A 22,999-nucleotide genomic window follows, 5' to 3' on the forward strand; every position below is an offset into this window, starting at 1 on the left:
TTTACAAACGCCTCTCATTAAGCTTCTAGTGAATTGCGGTAATCGTCAACTATGCAGATGTGGAAATAATCTGTAACTGGGTTATGGGTTCCTACACTCATGACATGGCCTAAGTGTTTTGAAAGTAGTTCTGCTTACCGCAGGCTCTACACTCTCTCATCTCTCTCCTCGTCTGCTTTAAGGGCCTGGTTCTATTTTTTCACACTATTTCTCTGCACATTCCTTGCGTTTCTTCTCCATCTCGCTGACTATTTTGACAGATACACTGTTCACAGAGTAAACGCAACAACCTGTTGTACTACGTCTGTCATTACTAGCCGCCCAGTCTGCATCACTGTATGCTCTTATTCCCAGTGTCTCATTACATTTTCTGTAACACAGTTCTTTGTCAAGTGTACCTTTAAGATACCTCAGTACATGTTTAACTGTGGACCATTGCTCAACAGTTGGCTCTGTGAAATATTGTGACAGTTTGCTTACAACAAAACTTATATCAGCTCTAGTACAGATGGACAAATAGATGAGGCTTCCCACTGCCTCTCTATATTTTTTCACATCAATCATCTTTTCGGCATCATTAGTATAGTCAAGTTTTTGTTCACAAGGAGTCGATTCATAATTCTTTTCATTCCCGTCGAACAGTAGCCGCGACCAGCGACCGCTATGTTCCGTTTTTCTGGCATTAGGCCTACTCATGGCTCTACTTAAACAAACGCTTGACTTCTTGACTTCCTGGGCCCATAACCTGTTCACAGAGTAAACGCAACAACGTATCTGACTTGCAACACACACACAGCTACAGCTGTGCTCACTCAAGGTGATTTTATTAATTAAACAACCAATTACAAATGTACACCCCCCCCCATTACTCATCACGTGCCATTTCATTCAGCTCAATCAACTCAGACATAAATATCAATCAATAAAGAGACAAAAAAAACAAAACAAAAAAACATAATACACATTGAGAGCACACGGTTAACATACACAATGACACTGCTGCTCGCTCACTCGTTTAAAGTTGTGATTGGGCCAGCCCAGTGTCAATCAAGAAAAGAACCAATGGGCCGCTGATCTACGTGTTTCATGGGCTGGTCTGTCAGAAGAAAAAAACTAACACTGACTTTTTTTGACCAATGCATTACACCGGGGGCCTGTACCATGAAGCCGGTTTAGGTGGCTAGCCAGCTATGTTTCAGTTTAGTTTCCGCCAACCCTGGGTTTTAGGTACTATGAAAGTAGCTCGGCTTTAATCGGTGTTCGTTGCCATGGTATCTTACGCTGCACGGCTAACCTGCTCCGGGGCAGGTTATGTTCTGGATTCGAGATCTCAGACTGAAGTTTGACCAATCAGCTGAGAGCAAAGAAACATATAGGTGACGTAACTTATTCACCTTTTCTTCCAAATCCGGTGACATCTCAGCGCAAATTGTTAGACGAGTACTTCGTAAAGAAATAATTTTTAGCATGACAAAATCCCCTTGCCTTTCCTGATAATTATTTGTATGAAAGATACAGATTTTCCGCGGAAGCAATGTCTTATCTTTACGAACTTCTTGAGCCGCACATAAAGAATTTAACACGTCGAATTCATGCACTTACTGTACCGCAAATATTGCGTTGCGTTTTTTTTTTTTTTGCAAGTGGTACATTCTTGCACGGTGGGTGACGCACAGAAGCTAGGGGAAAACATATGTTTGTCGAACCATTCGCAAGGTGGTCCTCGCTCTGCAGGAGTACATTAATAGTTTCATTAATAGTGTTTCCCGGACATTTATCGACCATGTCCATAAAAGAGGACTTTTATAAAATTGCCGGTAAGATATATTGATAGGGTGACATCACATGAACACTTTTTTTTTTTTTTTAAAAAAGAAGCAAATTTCACAAATGTAGGCTACTATACAATACATGTTAAGAATTATTTTAAATATTTTTTATTATTATTCTGTTAATCTTATGATAGGATTCCCTAGAGTCATTGCAACATGCAGTCTATTGCTCCAATCTCCACTGCTCTAGGGGAACATGAGGCAGATTATGTTAATAGGAAGTCCTATCACAGCCTTAATGTTCAAGTAGAGATGATGTGAATATGTGAGATGATTATTTTCTGAGAGATGAATCTTTAAATTAATAGTAGCCTAACATTAACAGATATAACAATGATCTACTAAACATTTCATCTGCAGACGACTTGTGGTCATGAATGTATGATCACAAGTTTGGATGCCAAATGGCCTGGCTCCAGTGCTTGTCTCACAAATTTTCCGTGAGTCTTTGTTGTGTCAGCGCTTTGAGGAAAGCAAGTTAAATTTGGTACAGTACAAAACACTGTTAATTTGAACTGAGATAGAAAAACCTACACAATAACCCCCTATCATGACCCTCAGACAGGGCCACAGCACCGCTTCAATGTGGCCCTCAGTAAAACCAGAGTGAAGATAGAGATGACCTTTGGCATCCTAAAGGCACATTTCAACTGTGTTCGGCGCTTCAGAGTCACCAGAGCGGCCCACCCAGCTGGTGCAGATGTAGATGCAATCACCATACAATATTACACTTAATAAAAGCACATTGAAACTGCAGATAGGTCTCAAACTGTTTTATTGGTTTTGTGGGATGGGAGGGAGAAAGAGCAAGAGAAAGTTGCATTAATAAATATTCATACTAAAGTGTTACTTGGTTAAATATATTCACATACTGAGATCAGTTTTATCCAGCTGTTTGATCTCCAATTTTTTTTTTTTTTGGAGCCTTCTCAGCTCACAGTCCAGTCTAGTTCGTCTCCTTTAGTGAACAGTCTAGTTCAAGACTCCTTTAGTGAGCAGTCTAGTTCAAGTCTCCTTTAGTGAGCAGTCTAGTTCAAGTCTCCTTTAGTGAGCAGTCTAGTTCAAGTCTCCTTTAGTGAGCAGTCTAGTTCAAGACTCCTTTAGTGTGCAGTCTAGTTCAAGACTCCTTTAGTGTGCAGTCTAGTTCAAGACTCATTTTGTACAGGGCCCTGACTGAGTCTGTTTCCACCTAAAACATAATTCCACCACAAACATGATCATTACAAGTTTTCTGGAGGCTCAGAAAAAGTTCCTTGACTTCCTACAAACACAGGACTGACTGTAATTTATGTCAAGGGTTTTAAATCCTTACACATTTCTTCTGAAGCCCATTGAGGTAGAGGCCTCAGTTTCTGGGTCAGGTTGTGAAAAATCCTACAATAAAAGAGATGTGTAAGGGCCAGTCCCTTTTTTATGCCACACATTTAAATGTTTGCCATAATAAAAAGCCCAGTGCATTCACATCAGAAACTGTCTGAGAACACACAGACAGAGTGTCTTCATTTCCTCCACCCTAATAAATAAAAATAGGCCAATGTAAAGCATAACTGTTGTAAAGCAGGTTATGTTTGGTGTTCTGTTTGCTGCATACTGACCTCTGTGTGGGAGACTGTGTGTGTGTGTGTGTGTGTGTGTGTATGTGTGCTGGCTTCAACAGGGACACTGTATTTCCCTCTACTGCAGAACATACAGTCAGCCATATTTAAAACTTAAAAAAGTAGTAATGTATTGCACACGTACCCAGTGTTACTTGCTTAGAGGAGCCAGCACCAGGGTCAGACTGTACAGCACCTGTAATCACATCCATAATCGGCCGTCCCTTATTGCCTACTCAGAGACAACTCCTCCGCCAGTGTATTCTGGTTTTCTGAATTTAACTCTTTATTTCTGTTTGCTGCAAACAAGTGTTTATGATAAAATGTTCACAAAAGTAATAAAAGGTTGCAGTAAATACTCACCACTTTGAATTATATTTTTATATTTTGTCTTTATCTGCTGCCAAGAACATTTGGAGTTGGGGTTGCATCTAAAAATCAATGAATATTAATCTTTCTTAGTACATCCATGCACATTTTTATATATTATAAAAATAGGCTATAGGCTATATTACACGTATAGGCTACACATACATAATTTTACATAAATATATAACGTATTTGTTTAACTTACACATTAACATGAATCAGCAATCTTTCTCCAACAGTCTTCTCTTGCTTTGGCAGCAGAGAACGTATTGTTTCGAGCTTGAAATACATATTTAAATTCATCGTAATTCTGAATGATTATCTCTCGTTCCTCCGCGGAAAAATATATCGCTCTCGCTCTACCCGCAATTGGTTGTTCAGTGCCGACGTCACTCTTTTATGTGCACGCGCGCGTGGAGTAATCATAGCTTGAGGATCAAAGCCTGAGTTGACAAAGAAAGTTGATGAGCTGCATCATGGTACCAATAAAGCCTGATTGCATCGGTTTGGTTTTGTCAACTCAAAACTAATCCTGTAACCCCGAGTTTGTTCAGCTACCTTCATGGTACAGGCCCCGGCACAAACCCAGCGCCGCCAATTAAGCAAAACAAAACAAAACGAATGGGCTGCCGATGTACAAATTTTATGGGCCGTTAAAAAAAAAAAAAAAAAAAAAAATCATAATAAAAATGATGTATGAGTATGAGATGCATAGGCGTAATTTGCGGGTGGGACATGTCCCCACCACTATTTTCTAAGGTCGATATTGTCCCCACCACTTTTGAAACATCTCGCGGCACGAATGTACCAATACAAATAAACAAAAACATCTCCAGTTAACTAGCAGAGCATTCATTTCGTTCGTTTTTTAAATAAGAGGCGATCTAGCGCTGAAATGTGTTGTTTTTTAAATCAACTGATCAAAGTGCTCGTTGCCGCTGCGATCTGTGGCGCGATACTATGTTTGTTTCTGGCTCGCGCACAGCCTTCACTCAGACGCGCGCTTTAATCCGTTGTGGAGAGGCTCTCTATTCGTTCCGGTGAAATTAGAAAACAAAAAGCACAAAAAAGTGTCCCTGCCTGATATACAACCACTGAAAAACATAATCGGTTTTGATGAAAAAAAAGAAGAAAAAAAAACTATGAGTGCGGATTAGAACTCAGAACCTCTGACACGCGGGGCAAAAGTTCTACCCCTGGGCTGGACCACTTATATATTTGCATTGTTGTTCACTTATATTTATCATTTTGAAATATATTCTGAAATATAACAAAAATATATGATAAATATATTTACATCTATAACATGTAATGTAAAATATATGACAAAATATATGGTCATAAAATGTTTAGCTTGCTAAAGAAGGGTCGAAAATGTATTTTGATCATAGTAATTCCTCTACCTTTTCCCCTATACACAACAGTAGGCTACCATTTCGCTACTGTATTATGACACACAGCTATAATAAATACTGTACTTACATTTAAATGACTGCACCCATACACAAAAGAAATATATTTTAAATATATTTTCTAAATATATTTTTGGAATATATGCAAATATTTGAAATTGGCCCAATAAATATATTTTAGTTAAATATATTAAAATATATTTTCATATATGTTTACATATATGTTCATATATGTTTTAACTTTTGTGTAATGGAGATCTACTGGTTAAGGAAATTTGTCAACAATATGGGGTGTCTAGTCAGGACACAGAAGGCAGGGATAGTCCTTGAATGGTTTTAATAAATATACTTCTAAAATACAGATGCACAGGCACTATTTCTCATAAACTTTACAGTGAAGGTGTGGTTCTAAAGTAAATGAAATAAACATCGATGTTAACTAACATAAACACAATTGAGGCTAATAACTCTTCCTAGTTACTTAAATAAACAGTGCTAAACATGTCCTGAAATGTAACTACAATGAGAATAACATATAAGTTACACATACAACAGATATAAAGGCTGTCACTGACTATAAACATTAACATAAATTACTAATATAAACTTATCTATATGATATAGTATCAACTTACTTGTGGTCACTGACGCACACGAACACAATGTGAAGATTAGCTTAACTGAAACTGAAACTGAACTGACAGCCGTTCTCTACAAGCCAGGGCATGTCGCAACATGTCAGAAAAGGTGCGTGGTCTGAGCGAACACTCGCGGTACATGCTCTGTCCATGTTCACATCACTTGAGCCTTCTGCACATTTTGCAAATTGTTTCATTTGAAATATATTTTGAAATTTAAAAAGTTAACATTTTCGCAAACAAACAACACATTTTAAATTTATTTTTTAGATAGACCACTTCAGCCATGGATGAGGGCATGGGAGAGCAGTGCTCTTCCTAGGACTATTAGGCCATATTAGGTGGCACGTACCTAACACTAAGTGCAATTATTAGATTTATTGTTGTTTTATTGACATCTTTCCTGAAGTCATTTAAATATTGAAAATATGCACAATATTTATGATGCAAGTATAACAGTGACACTCCAACAGTGAAGTGCACTTAAACAATAGATAGAACTCAGTGTCTAACACTGCATACACACACTATTAAATAACTGTATTCAATTCTGTAAAAATAGGGGAAAAAAACTCTGCATTCTGTGTGTTATTTCCTACATAAAATTGTAATTTTAGGCCAATTAAGTCAGTAAAGGGGCAGCCGTGGCCTACTGGTTAGGGCTTCGGGCTTCGGGCTTGTAACCGAAGGGTTGCCAGTTCAATCCCCGACCAATAGGAAAAATGTGGGTGGGGGAAGTGGTAGAGCACTGCTCTCGCATGCCCACATCCACAGCTGAAGTGGTCTATCTAAAAAATAAATTGAAAATGTGTTGTTTGTTTGTGAAAATGTTAACTTTTTAAATTTCAAAATATATTTCAAATGAAACAATTTGCAAAAGTTAAAACATATATGAACATATATGTAAACATATATGAAAATACATATATTTAACTAAAATATATTTATTGGGCCAATTTCAAATATTTGCATATATTCCAAAAATATATTTTGAAAATATATTTCAAATATATTTCTTTTGTGTATTGGGTGTGTTCATGTTTTTCTATCCCGGTGGGGACTTCAACTTGAATGCACACAGACTCAAGGGACTCGTGTCACAGTGGGGACCTAAATTGAGGTCCCCATGGGTAAACAAGCTTATAAATCATACAGAATGAGTTTTTTTTTTTAATGTAAAAATGCAGAAAGTTTTCTGTGATGGGTAGGGTTAGGGGTAGGGTTAGTGTAAGGAGATAGAATATACAGTTTGTACAGTCTAAAAACCATTAAGTCTATGGAGAGTCCCCACAAAGATAGTAAACCAGACGTGTGTGTGTGTGTGTGTGTGTGTGTGTGTGTGTGTGTGTGCGCGTGTGTGTGTGCGCGTGTGTGTGTGTGCGTGTGTGTGTGCGTGTGTGTGTGCGCGTGTGTGTGTGTTGCCTGCTGAACATTGGGTCGCAGGAAAAAGGATCTGAAGTGCCGGTGTTTCGGCAACAAAAACCCGCCGAACTGATCCGAAACCAGCCCAATTTTTATCCACCCGCCCAAACCCATTTTTGCCCGCAAAATAGATTGCAAAACCGCCCAATTACAGGAGAGTATTCTCAAAACATCAAGATAATGCATTCTTTCTCTCAAGGAGAGCTACACTTTAGTCTATCTGGAAAGTAAGGCTTTAATAAAGAGATGGTCCCTTAAACTAAGGACTTCATTGACCCCTGTGACCTTAGTTGTCAGAGTACCCTAGAAAAACAGATGTATGTATTGACACATGTTGAAGACCTTTCTCAAACAAAACATCTTTCCATATTTTATTTCTGGAAGCCGGGCTAAATGAGCAAGCACTGTTACTGCATTCATATCAAATACAGACATTAGAGAATACATGACAAGAACATTTCAGTGATCACACTGGTAACTTCTATAACAAAGTAAAATCTCACAAGCTTAGAGAAGTCATTCAACTCGTGATATTTAGAAGGAAAAATAATGATTAATACCTTGATTATAATCACTCATTTACACATTGAAGCAGAAGTGCATTCCCCCCCAGATGCAGCCCGTATCAATATTTTATTGAGTGTGGGTGATCCATCATTTAAAGGCATAGTTCACCTAAAAATTAAATGTTGTCATCATTCATCATTCATCACATGTTATTTGAAACCTTTATGACATTATTCCACTGAACAATAAATCTCTTAATAAGTCAAATGTCCTGGCCACGCTTTTGCATTGAATGAAAGTGAACTGTGACGCTCAGGTGAGTTGAGGTTGTAGTGATCCTGAACACACTTTATTGGTTTGCAAAACAGTCCAAACTTAATCAATATTCTACACAAGGTGAGAATACATAATTAAATAACAATGGCCGTGTACCAGTAAGACAAAACAACCTCACAGAAGAACAGTTACATCAAACTAGACAAAACACTAGAAACAAGAAGATAACAAGACACATCAGCCACAAACAATAAACCATATGACAAGACAGTATAATGAAGCAAGAGGAAACATGAGCAAGATACAAAATAAAAGACCCCAAATCTAATTCAGATATGCCGACCCTTTTAAAAGGTGTGCTTAATTGTGTAATTGTAGTGTACTTCACATCTTAAAGGGGTGGTATAATGTCCTTTTCACAAGATGTAAAATAAGTCTTTGATGTCCCCAGAGTGTGTGTGTGAAGTTTTAGCTCAAAATACCCCACAGATATTTTTATATAGCATGTTAAAGTTGTCACTTTTTGAGAGTGAGCAAAAAATGCACTGTTTTGTGTCTGTCCCTTTAAATGCAAATGAGCTGCTGCTCCCGGCACAGGGGGCGGAGCTTCAGGCTACATTTACACGTGGCCGGTTATGTTCATAAACGGACATTTCACCCTCTCCGTTTTCAGAAAAGTGTTCGTTTACACAAACCCGTGTATATGCCGTCAAGAGCATGCCAAACCTGTAGGTGGCAGTGTAACGAGAAGCTCAAGCCCATGTTAGCCAATCAGAATCCCGAAAATATAGGTCACACCTTTGACGCAGTGCAAGTTCTGTCGCATACAGTGACGTCGACTGCCTAAAACTCAGTTTTTCTCAGTTTACATGCAAACAGAGTTTTCCAAAATCTCCACTCTGGCCGGAGTTTTTAGAAAGAATAGTTTTCAGAGGCGAATTCTCCGTTTGCGTGTAAACGAGGGGCACAACCGAAGGGAAATGTCTCCGTTTTTCAAAATAACCATGTACATGTAAACGGGGCCTCAACAGCTGGTGTCCTTTTACCTCACACACACATGCACTGAACATTTCAAAAACTTTTAGCCTTTTATGTTCAAAACGAAGTCGGACAATGATGGAGAGACTCAAGAAGAAGTGACAACATGTAGAAGCAACAGGACATTTCTGAATGGTTAGTTGATGAATTTATGTAGCTGATGTGTAGTTATCTTCTAGTCATTGATTAGCATATTCTGTCTTGATAATCTATAAATCGCGTTCCCGGGGGTGGGGTTTATGTAAATTTTAGGGTTAGTGATGTCACTAACCCGTGTAGTCCCTACCAGCCATTTGTTGTAGTTCTTAAAAAGCGATTTCTTTAAAAGCAAATATCTCCCTTTGCTTTGAACTTTGAGCGTTGTAACTTTGCAGATGTTGTTTATGCTCAAACAGCAACATTACACACTAACTAAAGTTAGAAAAGTCAAATCATAATCAACCACCAATATATATATATATATATAAACTACTTGAAGATAATATAATATTAATTAAATAATGGGCCCCTTAAGTGCACTTGAAGAGAATAGCCTACACTTCCATGACTTTCTTAACACACTTCATAATAATGCCAATTTTTTAATGTTTTACTTTAAAGTATATATTTTTTTATATAATTATGTTTTAATAATCTTTTGTCGTGCTTTAAAGAAGTACACTTATACGCAATATTACATTTAAAGTTAATATACATTTAAAATGGCAACTTCATCATTACAAATGTGTGATTACAAATATATTTAAATATGTGACACAAGTTTCAATAGAAATGACAATAAAGTATATTTTAGTTCGTCGTATCATAAATGCTTGTTGTTACATTCAGCTGTACACTTTAACCATATTTCAAAAACAGTAGAATTATGAAAATACTGAAGTCCTACTTAAGTGAGTCAAAATCACTCTTAAGTTCAACTAATTGCATTTAATATAAATTTAAACTATACATCAAGTGTCTGAAAAAATTGCATTCAGTTCACAGTTGAGTACTGTATATTCTTTTAAAGTATATTATTTCTGCAATAAGTACTCTTTAAAAAGTATGCTAAAGTGCAGTTCTTTTCCACAAGGGGACTGACAACACGTTACTGCAGCTCACTGGTTCTTCATATCACAACCCATAACTGACTGTCATGATATCAAACCACAGTGTGTCTTAATACTCTGGATGCCGATTGGTAGATACAGTGTTTCAGTCATAATATATACACCGTATATTAACAGATATGATGCAAACCTGTTCTGTGAAACACAAAATGAAATATTTTGCAGAATGTCCACCCTGCTCTCTTCCTGGGGTGCGTTTCCCAAAAGCATCGTTAGCCAACTATATTCACAAGTTCTGTTGTTACCAGCATAGTTCAACGAGTCTGTGTTTCCCGAAACCATTGTTCTAACAAACATTCGCAAACAGCATCGCAAAGTTGTGTAGTTGGAGCGACAGCTCTCGACCTGTGGTTAGAAGAAGAGTCTCTAGTTTGCATAACATGTGGACTCAATAAATCCTTATCTTGAGCAAAATAAGCAAACTGACATTCAGTACAACCTGTGTCTCTTATTGAATACATACAAATGCCATTTATGTCTTTTAGTTTGTCAAGAGATTTAAAGCACCTTTTTTGAAGAGTGTGCATGTGTGAACATGCTCTACTATGTAAGAACGAGCCTATGAGTGAATCTGGAAATAAAGCAAAATAACTGAGAATAATGAGAAATAGTCCTCAGATGTCATGTCTGTAATTTAAAGCAAAACATCTGCCGTTAATTCGATCTCAAACAGATTCATTAAAATAAGTTATTACTCCACCACGTGCGTGACGTCAAAAAAACAACGTGGTTAAACGACCACTTTGTGACAATAGGGTTTCAGGAAACAGTCGTGACTAGCTAGTTGATTTCTTCAACAATGCATCATACTATGGTAGTTAAGCAGCGAGTTACGGCGTTGTTCGGGAAATGCACCCCTGGAGAAAACCGTGATGTCATCGTCCAGCTCAGTTCAGTTCTCATATAATAGTGTCAATGCAGGCAGATCAATAATATTGTTGAATATTAAATCAAATGTTAAATTAAATTAAATTAAATTAAATTAAATTAAAGGTAATCCATAGTAATGCAACTTATGTGCAAATTCAATAATTTAAATAATTGACTTATGTAATAATGAAATAAAAAAATAATATTATTAACTAAAAGTTTTACGGTTTCTCCTAACGCGTCATGCTTTTACATTTTGAACCGTGCCACAAATTATGTTTTTTTCTTCTTTCTTTTCACAATTTGTGTTCCTCCTGATTCTGTTCTCTTATACTTTAGGCTGTAGTGGAGAAAGTGTTTTGCTGTGCCCAAAATTTTCTCCCATCAGAGATAAAGCATGATTTCTGTAAACCAGACGGGAATGTTTATATTTATATCTTTCCCACACTGATTTTGGGAGATAATTATGTTTTGTCTCGTCTGGAAACAGAATATAGATTCTCAACAACATGTTTCTTTTTTTTTTACAGATTTGAAGGACATGTGTGAGAAGGAAAAGTCCAGCAACGAGTCTCAGTCCCACAGCTGAGAAGACACTATCAGCATCCATTGTATTGACCACAATGACATTATTCTTCACTTCCGAGAAGTGACACGCAAACAAGCCAAGTTGTACCGTATATCCTCCTATTATTTTCTATATCATGGGTGTTACCCAAGACTTTCATGAAAACATTTATATTGTGTTAAAAATAACTTGTGAAATGAGCCCTAGATGGCAATAGAAAATCACATTCCATGAGCTCAAGCATGATGAGACATATGTTTCCCTTTCTGTTTTTAGGTCAAAGTCAGATTAGAGAAAGTGCTTATGTAATATACCCAACCAAAAATTATTTTAAAATGATTCTCTCATTCAAATACACCCACCCACACATACATGCATATGCACAGAAGGAAATTACAACAGCTCCAGATATAAATGACATGACTGGCATTTACTACTCTCATCAGTACTAAGTATCAGTATTATTATATGCAGGTATTATCTTAGCCATCTCGTCATCTGTGGTTGAAACTGTGCCTTGAGGAAGATGTTTCACTGGCATTTCAATGCTTTCATAATGGTTTTAAGCCACAGTTGGATATGTAAACCAACAGGACACCTCAAAGAACTGCACAGCTATGATTAAATGTTCTTGGCAAATAACATGATGTCACATGTCGTAATCCTCATCGACAAACATTGTTTCAAGCGTTCAACACAGTTTCAGTAAAGCCCACATTAAATTGGTCGTAAAATCCACAAACAACTGTTTGGATGATTGTGCAATACTACTTTACTGCGGGTTCACAGATGAAATCAGAGTGTAAGTGTAAGTATGTGGATAATAACAAAACCTTGCATCAGAGGAACTGAGAGAAATACCACTTACCTAGAAAGAGCTGCTTTGTTGGAGGATTATATAAGATTATGTTGTATTTAAAATTAAGCCCACTCTGATACAATGCTCATTTTGTTTCTTGCGTGTGTGTGTGTGTGTGTGTGTGTAGTGTTGTAACGTGGTCAGCTGCAACACTGTCAGTTTGACAAGTCAGTAAAGAGCTGTGAGGATGTCATCAATATCATACACTCTCGCATCACCCTTTTGAGCTCACAGAAGGAGTGGCATGTTGTGAGCAACATTGTGCATTTTGTGACCAAAAAACTGATTTTCAGGAAGAAAAGTAATTTTTTTTTAATCAAGATAATTGTTTTGCCTAGCAATCATTTAATTGTAGGTACTGTTTTTTGAAGTAGCTGTCTCTCTAGTTTAATTTGATGCTTTCCAGTTATGCACAACTTAAAACCCAAATGCTAAAACAGTTAGCCAAGACTGTTAGAGATGGTGATAGAGAGAGAGATGGATCAATTCGTGGACTTTTCTCTTTGGGTCTTTTAGCAAGGCCCCCATGCAGGAGACAGTGATGAGAATAATACATGTTGATTAACAATTTCTGCAAGCCAGGATGATGTGATATTACCAGAAGTCGTCCTGCTGAAGTGAAACCACAGCCACTGAAGACGACTGATTATTATAGTTGTGTCCAACAAAAGCATGGAAGAAATGTCTCTGGATAATATTTGTAAAGTGGAGTTGGTTTTCCCAGCTATTGACGTAATGACTTGCACAATACTGTTGCCAACCCCTGGATAGTATCTCCTTTGCTTTTTCACCTCAAATAAATTATTACCTAAAGAAATCAATATTTTTCTAAACACCCACTTCTGTTCAGGTTTGAAGTTTTGAAGGCTGATAGAGTAGTTCATATATCAACACGGTAAGTCCTCTCTCATCGCATTTGTTTATTTGTGTGATTAATGGAAATGTGAACATTCCTTTAGTGATGTACTGTATAATGATACTATTTTGTTTATTTTCTAAACTTTTTTTTTAAGGTAATTTATCTTATTTTAATGATGTTTACAGAAGTTTACTTTTCCACAGCCCTCTTCAACTCTCTTATTATCACATAAAAACAAACTTACTGTTTTTAATATTAATCTTTGGCCTTTAACAATGAAAACATAACTGCTTTTGGAACTTTGTTTAGCTCATTTTACTTGTGTGTCCAAATTATACAATATCAAATTGATTAGTTGCAACATAACGAAGGAAGACTTGAGCTATTAATAAAATATATATATATATTCAGTGTTGGGAAGGATACTTTCAAAATGTATTCCGTTACAGAATACAGAATACATGCCCAAAAATGTAATTTGTAAAGTATTCCGTTACGTTACTCAATCTGAGTAACGTATTCTGAATACTTGGATTACTTCCACTTTGAATTGCATTTTATAAGTGTCGGACATCAAATCCTGCTTAATAAACAGGCCTATTCTTGTGGGGTGCGGTGAATGCGGTGGTGACGCGTATGCCAATAAAGCACCTAAAAGCTGTCACAAAGAACCGGCAAAAGTAATAATTATGAATATGTCAAATATAGAAAGGAGATATTTTAATTGTTTATTAATAAACAAGTGTTTTCTTTGTCAGTGTCGGCTACAAAGATGAGGTTGACGATGCTGACTCGCGATCTTCGCAGTAGCCTAGTGAACGCGCCTGAGAGAAATGCACATTTCATACAGATGCGCTGCGTGTTGCGGTGTGTATGTGGTACAGGAGAGCAGCACGCGCTATAGTGCTTTCACATATGATGCGTTTGGAGTGCGTAACTGATCCACTGATACCACAAACACATACACAATATTTGTATTTCAAATCCAGAAGTTTTCAGCAACTTTTATTTAAAAAAGTTTTGTCACCGGTGCAATTTTCTTTGTAGCCTTTATTGTGAAATTACTACATTTTCAGCTCAATCTGTCACTTTAATTCAGCGTTTGCGGCACAGCAGAAATACACTCGGTGCGGAAACGATCTATACACACCGCTCCTGGAACGGATAAACGTGCCGCAGTGTGAAAGCTCTAACCTGTTAACATGGGTACAAAAAAAAAAAAAAAAACGCACTGCAAACAGAGTATGTGTGAAACGGGCGTTCATTTATGAGACCAGCTCCAGTTCACGCGCTGGTGCCTCCGTGTCCTGATTATTGTCTGCTATATTTACTTAAATCCAGGCAATTGGTTGATGAAACACTGATTAAAATTAAGATACAATTAATACAAAACGAAATTCACTTTAAAGAAAGGCTTTGTGCTTTCTGTTTGAGGTCTCTGTGAAAGTTTTAAAGCAGTCTTTTAGTGCCGCTTTCAGAGCGCTCACGTCCGTAACGGAGAACACGACCGTAACATTTTTTTTTTTTTTCATAAATGCGAATACGAAAAATAAAATGAATATTTTATGTTCTGTGGAGAGCCAACCCTGCTTCATCCGGTGAGTAGTATTACTTTTGGTTTGCGCAGTGTAATTCACAGATTGGCACCTAAAAGTTAAAGTTTTTTGTGTCATGCATGTTTTATTTCCCTCATATTAAAAATAAAACGCATGTAGACCGATATTTTTCTAATGTCTGGACTCCTTTATTAAGGGAGTATGGATATATACAGATGTTTCACTATTGGTATTAATGCATTTTCTAAGAATTTATATTTCAAGTTTTGACTGCACGTATTTAAAAAAAAACAAAACAAAAAAAAAACGTAGGCCTACTTTAAGATGCTTCTTCAGGTTGAAGGTGGAGTTGGACGCTGAAAGGAGGTTGGTTGCTGGCAAGCAGAGGTTGCACTGCACAGTTATATTTCGTGCTCCTTTCTCTTTCTTTAATGTGAAATGCTGTTTGAATTTCCAAGATAGAAATGCATTCTTGCCCTGGCTCTGTTGTTCCAGCTCCATCTCTACCTCTAGCTCCCGCTGCTCCTCTTCCGACTCCATTGTGACTGATCACGCAAACCGCGCATTTTTTCGTTTTCATATTGGGGCTTCTGGGAAATGCATGGAGTTGCCTTAATTTATTTAGAGAGTGAATAAACTCGTGAAACAGAAGTATCGTTATGTAATCCATTGATGTCAACAATGTAACTGTATTCTAAATACCAACTATTTAAATGGTAACGGTAACGGAATACAGTTACTCATAATTTGTATTCTGAATACGTAACGCCGGTACATGTATTCCGTTACTTCCCAACACTGTATATATTAAACAGTGAATTTGGTTTGACGTGTGAGAAAAATTCAAATTCCTCTGCCATATTTGCAGAATAATTTCCCCTTTTTTTAATAGTGTATACACTTTGCATGTATGTTACACTTTGCACTTTGCATTTTGTATGTTAGTTGTGGTTTTACCAGCAGGAACTAACAATATGTCAGTTACAGGGCTCACTTTTTTTGTGCTATCTATCTATCTATCTATCTATCTATCTATCTATCTATCTATCTATCTATCTATCTATCTATCTATCTATCTATCTATCTATCTATCTATCTATCTATCTATCTATCTATCAGTTCATTGAACACGTTGACCTTTTGTGACCTTACAACGGGGTAAGTTTCCCCAATGCAACTACTATTACAGTCAGCTATGCAGCAGCACAACGATTAATAAAACAACAAACGTGTCCATCAGAAAATGTAATGATATATCCAGTACAGTTTCCAGTACCACAATAACATGAACGACTGAAGTTTCTCACACATCCATCCACCAGTCGTTCGCGAATGCGCATGCGCCGCCAGCCAGTCTTCAGTGGGTAGCCTACTGGGTAGGGTACACTCTGTGCAGTACAGTGATGAATGTTGACCCCACTGAAGGAGCCTCCCGAAAACAGCGACCGAAAGATTTTAATGTTGTCGGGAGCCAAAAGAAGCGATTGTTTCCATTCCGGGTTTTTCAACGTGACGTTTCATCAGTGAAGTCATCTAACGGCGCTTCCCATTTGAAGAGCAAAGACGCCCGTGTGCGCGCACTGCATATCTCAACTTTCCCAGTATGATGTGACTGTACAGCGAGCTCGATCTGGGGGGAGAGGGGGACTATCCGGACAATCCACTTTCCCTTTACGGACTATCATTGTGTTTTTTATCGATATCTAGATACGTGCATGCTGGTAAGTTGATTTACGTCTCATCCAGTAAGTTTAGCTCTTTGAGCTGTGTCTCAAAATCTCCTGCGCTGCTTTTATACTCCATGTTGATGAGACCCGAACATGCTGTCTATATAGGCAGTTCACTAAGTTTTGAGACATAGTCTACAACTGTGGCCTCGAGTTGAAACTCAACAATAATACACAAGTGATTTTTGAGTAGTTCTTGTTTTCGACATAATGCCCGTCAGCAACATCAGAATGTTACATTGTTTCCCGTGTAAAATGGAACGTTACTATCATAGAACATAGAATGTTACATTGTTTCCAATGTTACAGAGTAACATTATCAAAGACCTCTTATATATAAGATTTATCGGGTAAAAACATTTTAAAGGCGTAGTTGCCAGTTGATGATGCAATATCTATCCGTTAGTTGGTGAAGTTGTGTCTAGTTGGTTTTCTGTTATTTACCTGACGCTAATCGTAACACTTTAGAATACTGTTCCGTCAATAATTAAAAACTACATAACAAATGAGCAATGTACTATAAACACTCTAGTAATACTATTAACTAACAAGAAACTCTGAAGAAGAATGTAGGAACACTTGTGTCATCACTATCCAAAACCTTTTTTTTATTTAAAAAAAAGCTAACATTGACTATTTATTTATTTATATACAGTTTTCATTTCATTTTCATGTTTCAAAGAGTTATCATGCTTTTCATTTTAGAATACTGATCCAAATCATTAACAATTATTTTGGAAGGATTTGGTAATCTTGAGTCATTACTAGTGGGTTATAATCTTCACTTTAAAATTAACTATACATTATTCACATTAGTTATGAACCTGTATTTAGTAGCTCTTGGTCATCTGGGAGGTATTAAAAAAAATAGATATACTGATAACAAACTATCAGTACTTGAATGTTAATAGTGCGTTACTCATTTGTTCCTGTGTAGTTATTCATAAATGATGGAACAGTATTCTACTCTTGCAGGTTTAAGATGGTCTTAACTGGTCTTGTTGGTCTCCCAGACTGACCAAGCCAGTCTTTATCTGGCCTATCAGCAAAAATAGTCTTCAAACCCCTTTAAAACCAGCCAACAGACCAGTAAAAATCATACTAAGATGTTTTTCTGGTCTTAGCTGGGTTATGCTGGTCTACTCTCCCAGCCTGGCCAAGCAACTGTTCATCTGGTCTAACTGCTGTTCATCGGGTTTAGCTAGGTGTCCAGAACCTCTCTAAAACCAGACCAGTGAAGACCAGCTTTAGCTTTTAGCAGTGTACACTAGTCCTTCTTTGCAAAACTCCTTTTATTTAATGTGTCCAGTACGCTGTTAATGCAAATTGTGAATCAGATGAAATTGAGCCCAGTGTCAAAATTAATCTTCGGCATTTTTCAAGCCATATGTAAAAGATGGTGATTTGCAAACAGGCTTGTTTGACAGAAATGCAAATATGTCAGGGAAATTTTAAGTATAAGGTTTGTAACTCTTTTTTAGTTATAAATGTAAAGTTGATTTGTTGATTAGTATTATTATTATTTATCATTATAATAATGTTAGTAATAATAATGTTGGTCTAACAATTCAGAAGGCCTTTATTAACCCCCGGAGAGCCGTGTTGAGCACTTTTATCACGTATGGATGCGCTTTGATGGACTTCCAAAAAATATATACCCATTGACTCCCATTATAAAGCTGGGAAGAGCCAAGACATTTTTTTTTATATAACTTTGATTGTATTCGTCTGAAATAAGAATGTCATATACACCTAAGATGGCTTCAGGGTGAGTAAATCATGGGCTAATTTTCATTTTTGGGTGAACTATCCCTTTAATATTGCAAACTGGTATTTCTTATATTATTTTAAGAAATTACAGTATTGTATTAATCATCTCATTGGTTTGTAGCACAAATAGTTTTACCATTTACTGCACTTTGATATTCTTCCAGTTATTTACTTATTACAGCTAATTATTTAGAAGTCTCGCTCATTCACAAAATTTTTTTTATGTCCTGTTGCAAAATAAGGTGGATAGCAGACAAATGTTACTTGTCAAAACGTGTAAATAAGCATTTTTTTGACTTGCTCATGTGAGACGTTGCACTTGCACAATCACACCTTGCACAAGAGGGAAGAAGCCTTGTGTAAGAAACATCTAGAGTGATTTTAAAGGCGTTTCAATGTATTGCACAGTAATGTATTTGCGGTGAGGATCTGAGACAGGATGTTTGTGGTGGCTCCTCCTTAGAACGCTTCTAAATCCTTGTTATTGCTCAGATGACGTCTGTCTCTGTAAAGTGTTGTAATGTTTACAAACTGGATCAAAAGTTTCAGATTTACGCCTTACTTTATAACTTATTAACCTTAACCATTGTGACCATCGCACACTTACAGTACACACACTGAGAGATTTGAAATAGTTATCAAATAGTCATTCACTTAATGTTATGCTTACATTGACGCACATAGTTTTGTTTTGCTCATGAAGTATCACAAGTTCTTCAAATGTCAAAAGTCTTGGCCTTTTTCCAAGCAAATAGTTCAATGTAACTTTATCTCGTGGTTCTTTCTGATAAAGGGCCAAGCTGTGCATGGTTTTGTGAGATTATCATGTGGCAGTTTAGGTTTTTCTCAGCACACGAATTTACCCAGAAGACGCGAGTGTGTGACAGTTCAATTTCCCTTTCTTCCCGTTTCTTAGTGAGAAGTTTTTCTTGACTAAAAGTCAGCTTTCTACGTCATATTAAAGATATAGTTCTGCCAAAAATGAAAATTAGGGATGCAACGATACCATTTTTTCAGAACCGATCTGATCCGATACCAAAAAGGTGGTGAAATTGTGAGAGGTGGTGGTTGTGGCGCAATGGATAAGACACATGCCTTTGGTGTGAGAGACCCGGGTTCGAATCCACTGTGAGACACCAATGTGTCCCTGAGCAAGACACTTAACCCCTAGTTGCTCCAGAGGCATGCGACCTCTGACATATATAGCAATTGTAAGTTGCTTTGGATAAAAGCGTCAGCTAAATGAATAAATGTAAAAATTCTGAGTATCGGCCGATACCGATCCGTGCCGATACCAGCGCAGTTTTTTTTTAATCAAGTAGAATTTCTATAACTCTGTGTTGAACTGATAATAAGAACTGAAAAAAAGAAAAACAACAACAAAAAATATATGATCATAATCTGACATAAATGCTATTATAAACTAGATTAGTGGATAATTCAGCAGTAATATTTAGTCTAGAAAAATCACGAGTGCACAATAATTGTATAAAATGTGAACATTTTGTGGAAAAAAATGTTTAGTGGGGAACAAATTAGAGACAATAAGTGTAACACTAAATCTGGTAAAACTTTACACATTGCTCTTTGTATTGTTGTAAAATACATTCATGAAAAACAACAACAAAAATCAAAAATATAAATTATTTTATAGCCTACAATAAAATTTAGACATTTTTTTAAATGTATAGCACAGCTGTTTAATGAGGTACCAACATAATAGATAAGATAGGACAGAACAAGAACGGCTATTGATAATGTTTCATTGCGTCACTTATGATATGAAAGGCTCCAATATAGTGCGGCACAGAGCGCTTATGCGCATCCCGAGCGCAGAATGATGCGCTTGAAGCAACACGAGTCACAGCGCGCAGCGCGTCGAGTCCGCATTGAAAAGTTTAAAGCACAAAGAAAATACATATTGATGCGTAGTGTATTACACAGTATCTATCTATGCAATAGTCTATTCAGCATTTTCTTTTAACAGTTTTAAATTTCAGTTACTGTGCGCGTGAAGAACAAATAGTAGGGCTACCTGACTTTACTCCAGTGTTGTGATCTAACACCTTAGAAAGTAACATGATTAAGGTACAGCAATAAAGTCCAGCAAGATAAAGTTGTTTTATGCGAAACCATAGACCTTTATCTACAGATCAAGTATAATAATAGTAACACTGAATCATCTTGGAGAGAGTTTCATCGTGTTAACTGTCGTAACCGAACGCGACGCGCTGTTTGACTGCTGAATGGAGAATGACTGACAGCGCAGCTGAGGGAAACGTTTACGTGATCTTGAATTTAACGACTTAAATATTAATTTATATCTCACATTATGATATAATGGCTTCAGAACACTTATAATATTGTGCACGAAAACTTATGGTGCTTTATAATGTTTGTGTGTCTTTTGTGGGGCTTAACAATAACACTGAATAGTATACGTACAATATCGGATTTGGATCGGCCTCGTCTGACCGATACCCGATCCGCCAAAAATGGCAGTATCGGAGCCGATACCGATACTGAGTATCGGATCGGTGCATCCCTAATGAAAATTCTGTCATCAGTTACTCATAAGAAGATATTTTGAAGAATGTGGGTAACCAGAAAGTTGACAGTAGCCATTGACTTCTATAGTAATTTTTTTCTCCCAGACTATGGAAGTCAATAGCTACCGTCAACTCTTTGGTTACCCACATTCTCTGTTTCAGCACAAGAATGAAACTCATACAGGTTTGGAACAACTTGAGAGTGAGTAAATGATGACAGAATGTTTATTATATATATATATATATAATATCTTCCCAGTCTGTCAGAAACGCTCTGGGGTGCGTTTCCCAAAAGCATCGTTAGCCAACTATATTCGCAAGTTCCATCATTATCATCATAGTTCAACGAGTCTGTGTTTCCAGAAACCATTGTTCTAACAAACATTCGCAAACAGCATCGCAAAGTTGTGTAGTTGGAGCGACAGCTTTCGACCTTTGGTTAGAAGAAGAGTCTCTAGTTTGCATAACATGTGGACTCAATAAATCCTTATCTTGAGCAAAATAAGCAAACTGACATTCAGTACAACCTGTGTCTCTTATTGAATACATACAAATGCCATTTACGTCTTTTAGTTTGTCAAGAGATTTGAAGCACTGTTTTGAAGCACAAGAGTGTGCATGTGTGAACATGCTCTACTATGTAAGAACGAGCCTATGACTGAATCTGGAAAGAAACCAAAATAACTGAGAAAAATGAGAAATAGTCCTCAGATGTCATGTCTGTAATTTAAAGGAGACATATCATGCTTTTAAATTGTTTCTTTTTTACATATAAATCATACATTTGTAGTCTATATAAAGCGGAACTGCAATGCTTGGGTCTGAATTCCTCATTATTATAGCTCCACAGGCCTCTTTTCTACCCCTTTTCTGATGTGCATCTGAGAGCAACTCGTTTTGGTGCGGTCTCTTTAAATACAATTGAGACACTTCATACCCCGCCCACACTCGGTTCAACTCCACCCCGTTCGGCCATTTTTGTAGTTTGATACCAGAGATACGATTATCTAGCGGCACAGAAACGTTTTATTCACACGTTATTAACAAAATGTCAACAACGGAAGACTTGTCCAGCCAGCCTTACATGTTCGAGCCAGAGTCGGAGCCGGTGCGAGATGAAAATGAAGACGACGAACCTGCAGAACAACGTCTTCATATGGATGTATCGCAATGGTGTGTTACTGTATTTACACATGAAACTTTGGTCTTCCGACCTTTTACCACCGTGTCGATTTATTTTGATTAATATGTGCGAGGGAGAGAGAGCAAGACAGCGTCTAGTTTGGAGACGGTGATGTCTTGTTTACACTTTCGCCTGGCTCTGAAGAGAGAGAGTGAGCGCGCGCGCGACCGGGTCTCTCTCTCTGCTTGTTCTTTCAGTTAAACATGCGGCCTGTCACAAGCGCGGCAGTTCATCTACATTAGACGGTGTAATGAAGCGTGTGGGTTACTACATCCAACAACCGAACATTTTAACTTACCCTCTCGTAACTTCTGCATCCTTTAGCTTGGACTACAAAATTGCAGCGAGAAATAAAAATGGCGGATTGCTCGAAGTGTTGGGCCGGAAGTCAATATCCTTATTTGGCAGTTCCGCTGCAAATACTATGACGTAATAGTTCAAAAAACGTCATAGATAACAGAAAAATCGGAACAGGTTGAAAAATATGACCATGACAGAATATAAAGATATCAACGAAGCACCTGAAGAGAATAATTTCAACTTTTCTGTACTTCTAAACACTCCAAATATAGCAAAATGCATTTAAGGGCTAAAAAAAGTGGATTTAGCATGATATGTCCCCTTTAAAGCAAAACATCTGGCGTTAATTCGATCTCAAACAGATTCATTAAAATAAGTTATTACTCCACCACGTGCGTGACGTCATAAACCAACGTGGTTGAACGACCAGTTTGCCACAATACAGTTTCGGGAAACAGTCGTGACTACACTGTAAAAAGTGATTCTGAGTTTTAGTCAGGTGGACTAGTAAAATCATGTCCTGTCAACTTGCAGTGTCTCACTACACAATAGGATGAGTT

The 22,999-nt window shown here is 37.2% G+C and overlaps 2 protein-coding genes across 5 annotated transcripts in view; both read left to right on the plus strand.

The window, feature by feature from the left end:
- tirap (toll-interleukin 1 receptor (TIR) domain containing adaptor protein) overlaps positions 1 to 13,316 on the plus strand; it is a 33,805-nt gene extending 20,489 nt beyond the window's left edge. The window contains exon 4 of the mRNA XM_084123887.1: positions 11,599 to 13,316. Coding sequence (XP_083980013.1) covers positions 11,599 to 11,657 — 59 coding nt within the window. The 3' untranslated portion in view covers positions 11,658 to 13,316. The remainder of the gene's footprint in view (positions 1 to 11,598) is intronic.
- st3gal4 (ST3 beta-galactoside alpha-2,3-sialyltransferase 4) overlaps positions 13,307 to 22,999 on the plus strand; it is a 68,477-nt gene continuing 58,784 nt past the window's right edge. For 2 of the 4 annotated variants that reach the window (XM_084123882.1, XM_084123884.1), the window contains exon 1: positions 16,256 to 16,631. The gene's annotated coding sequence lies outside the window, so the exon portion shown is untranslated. Of the gene's footprint in view, positions 13,391 to 16,255; positions 16,632 to 22,999 lie in introns of those variants that run through there. The other 2 variants (XM_084123883.1, XM_084123885.1) reach the window with 2 other exon arrangements.

Source organism: Abramis brama, assembly GCF_963993115.1.
Source record: "Abramis brama genome assembly, chromosome: 9".
In the NCBI taxonomy this organism is placed as follows: Eukaryota; Metazoa; Chordata; class Actinopteri; order Cypriniformes; family Leuciscidae; genus Abramis; species Abramis brama.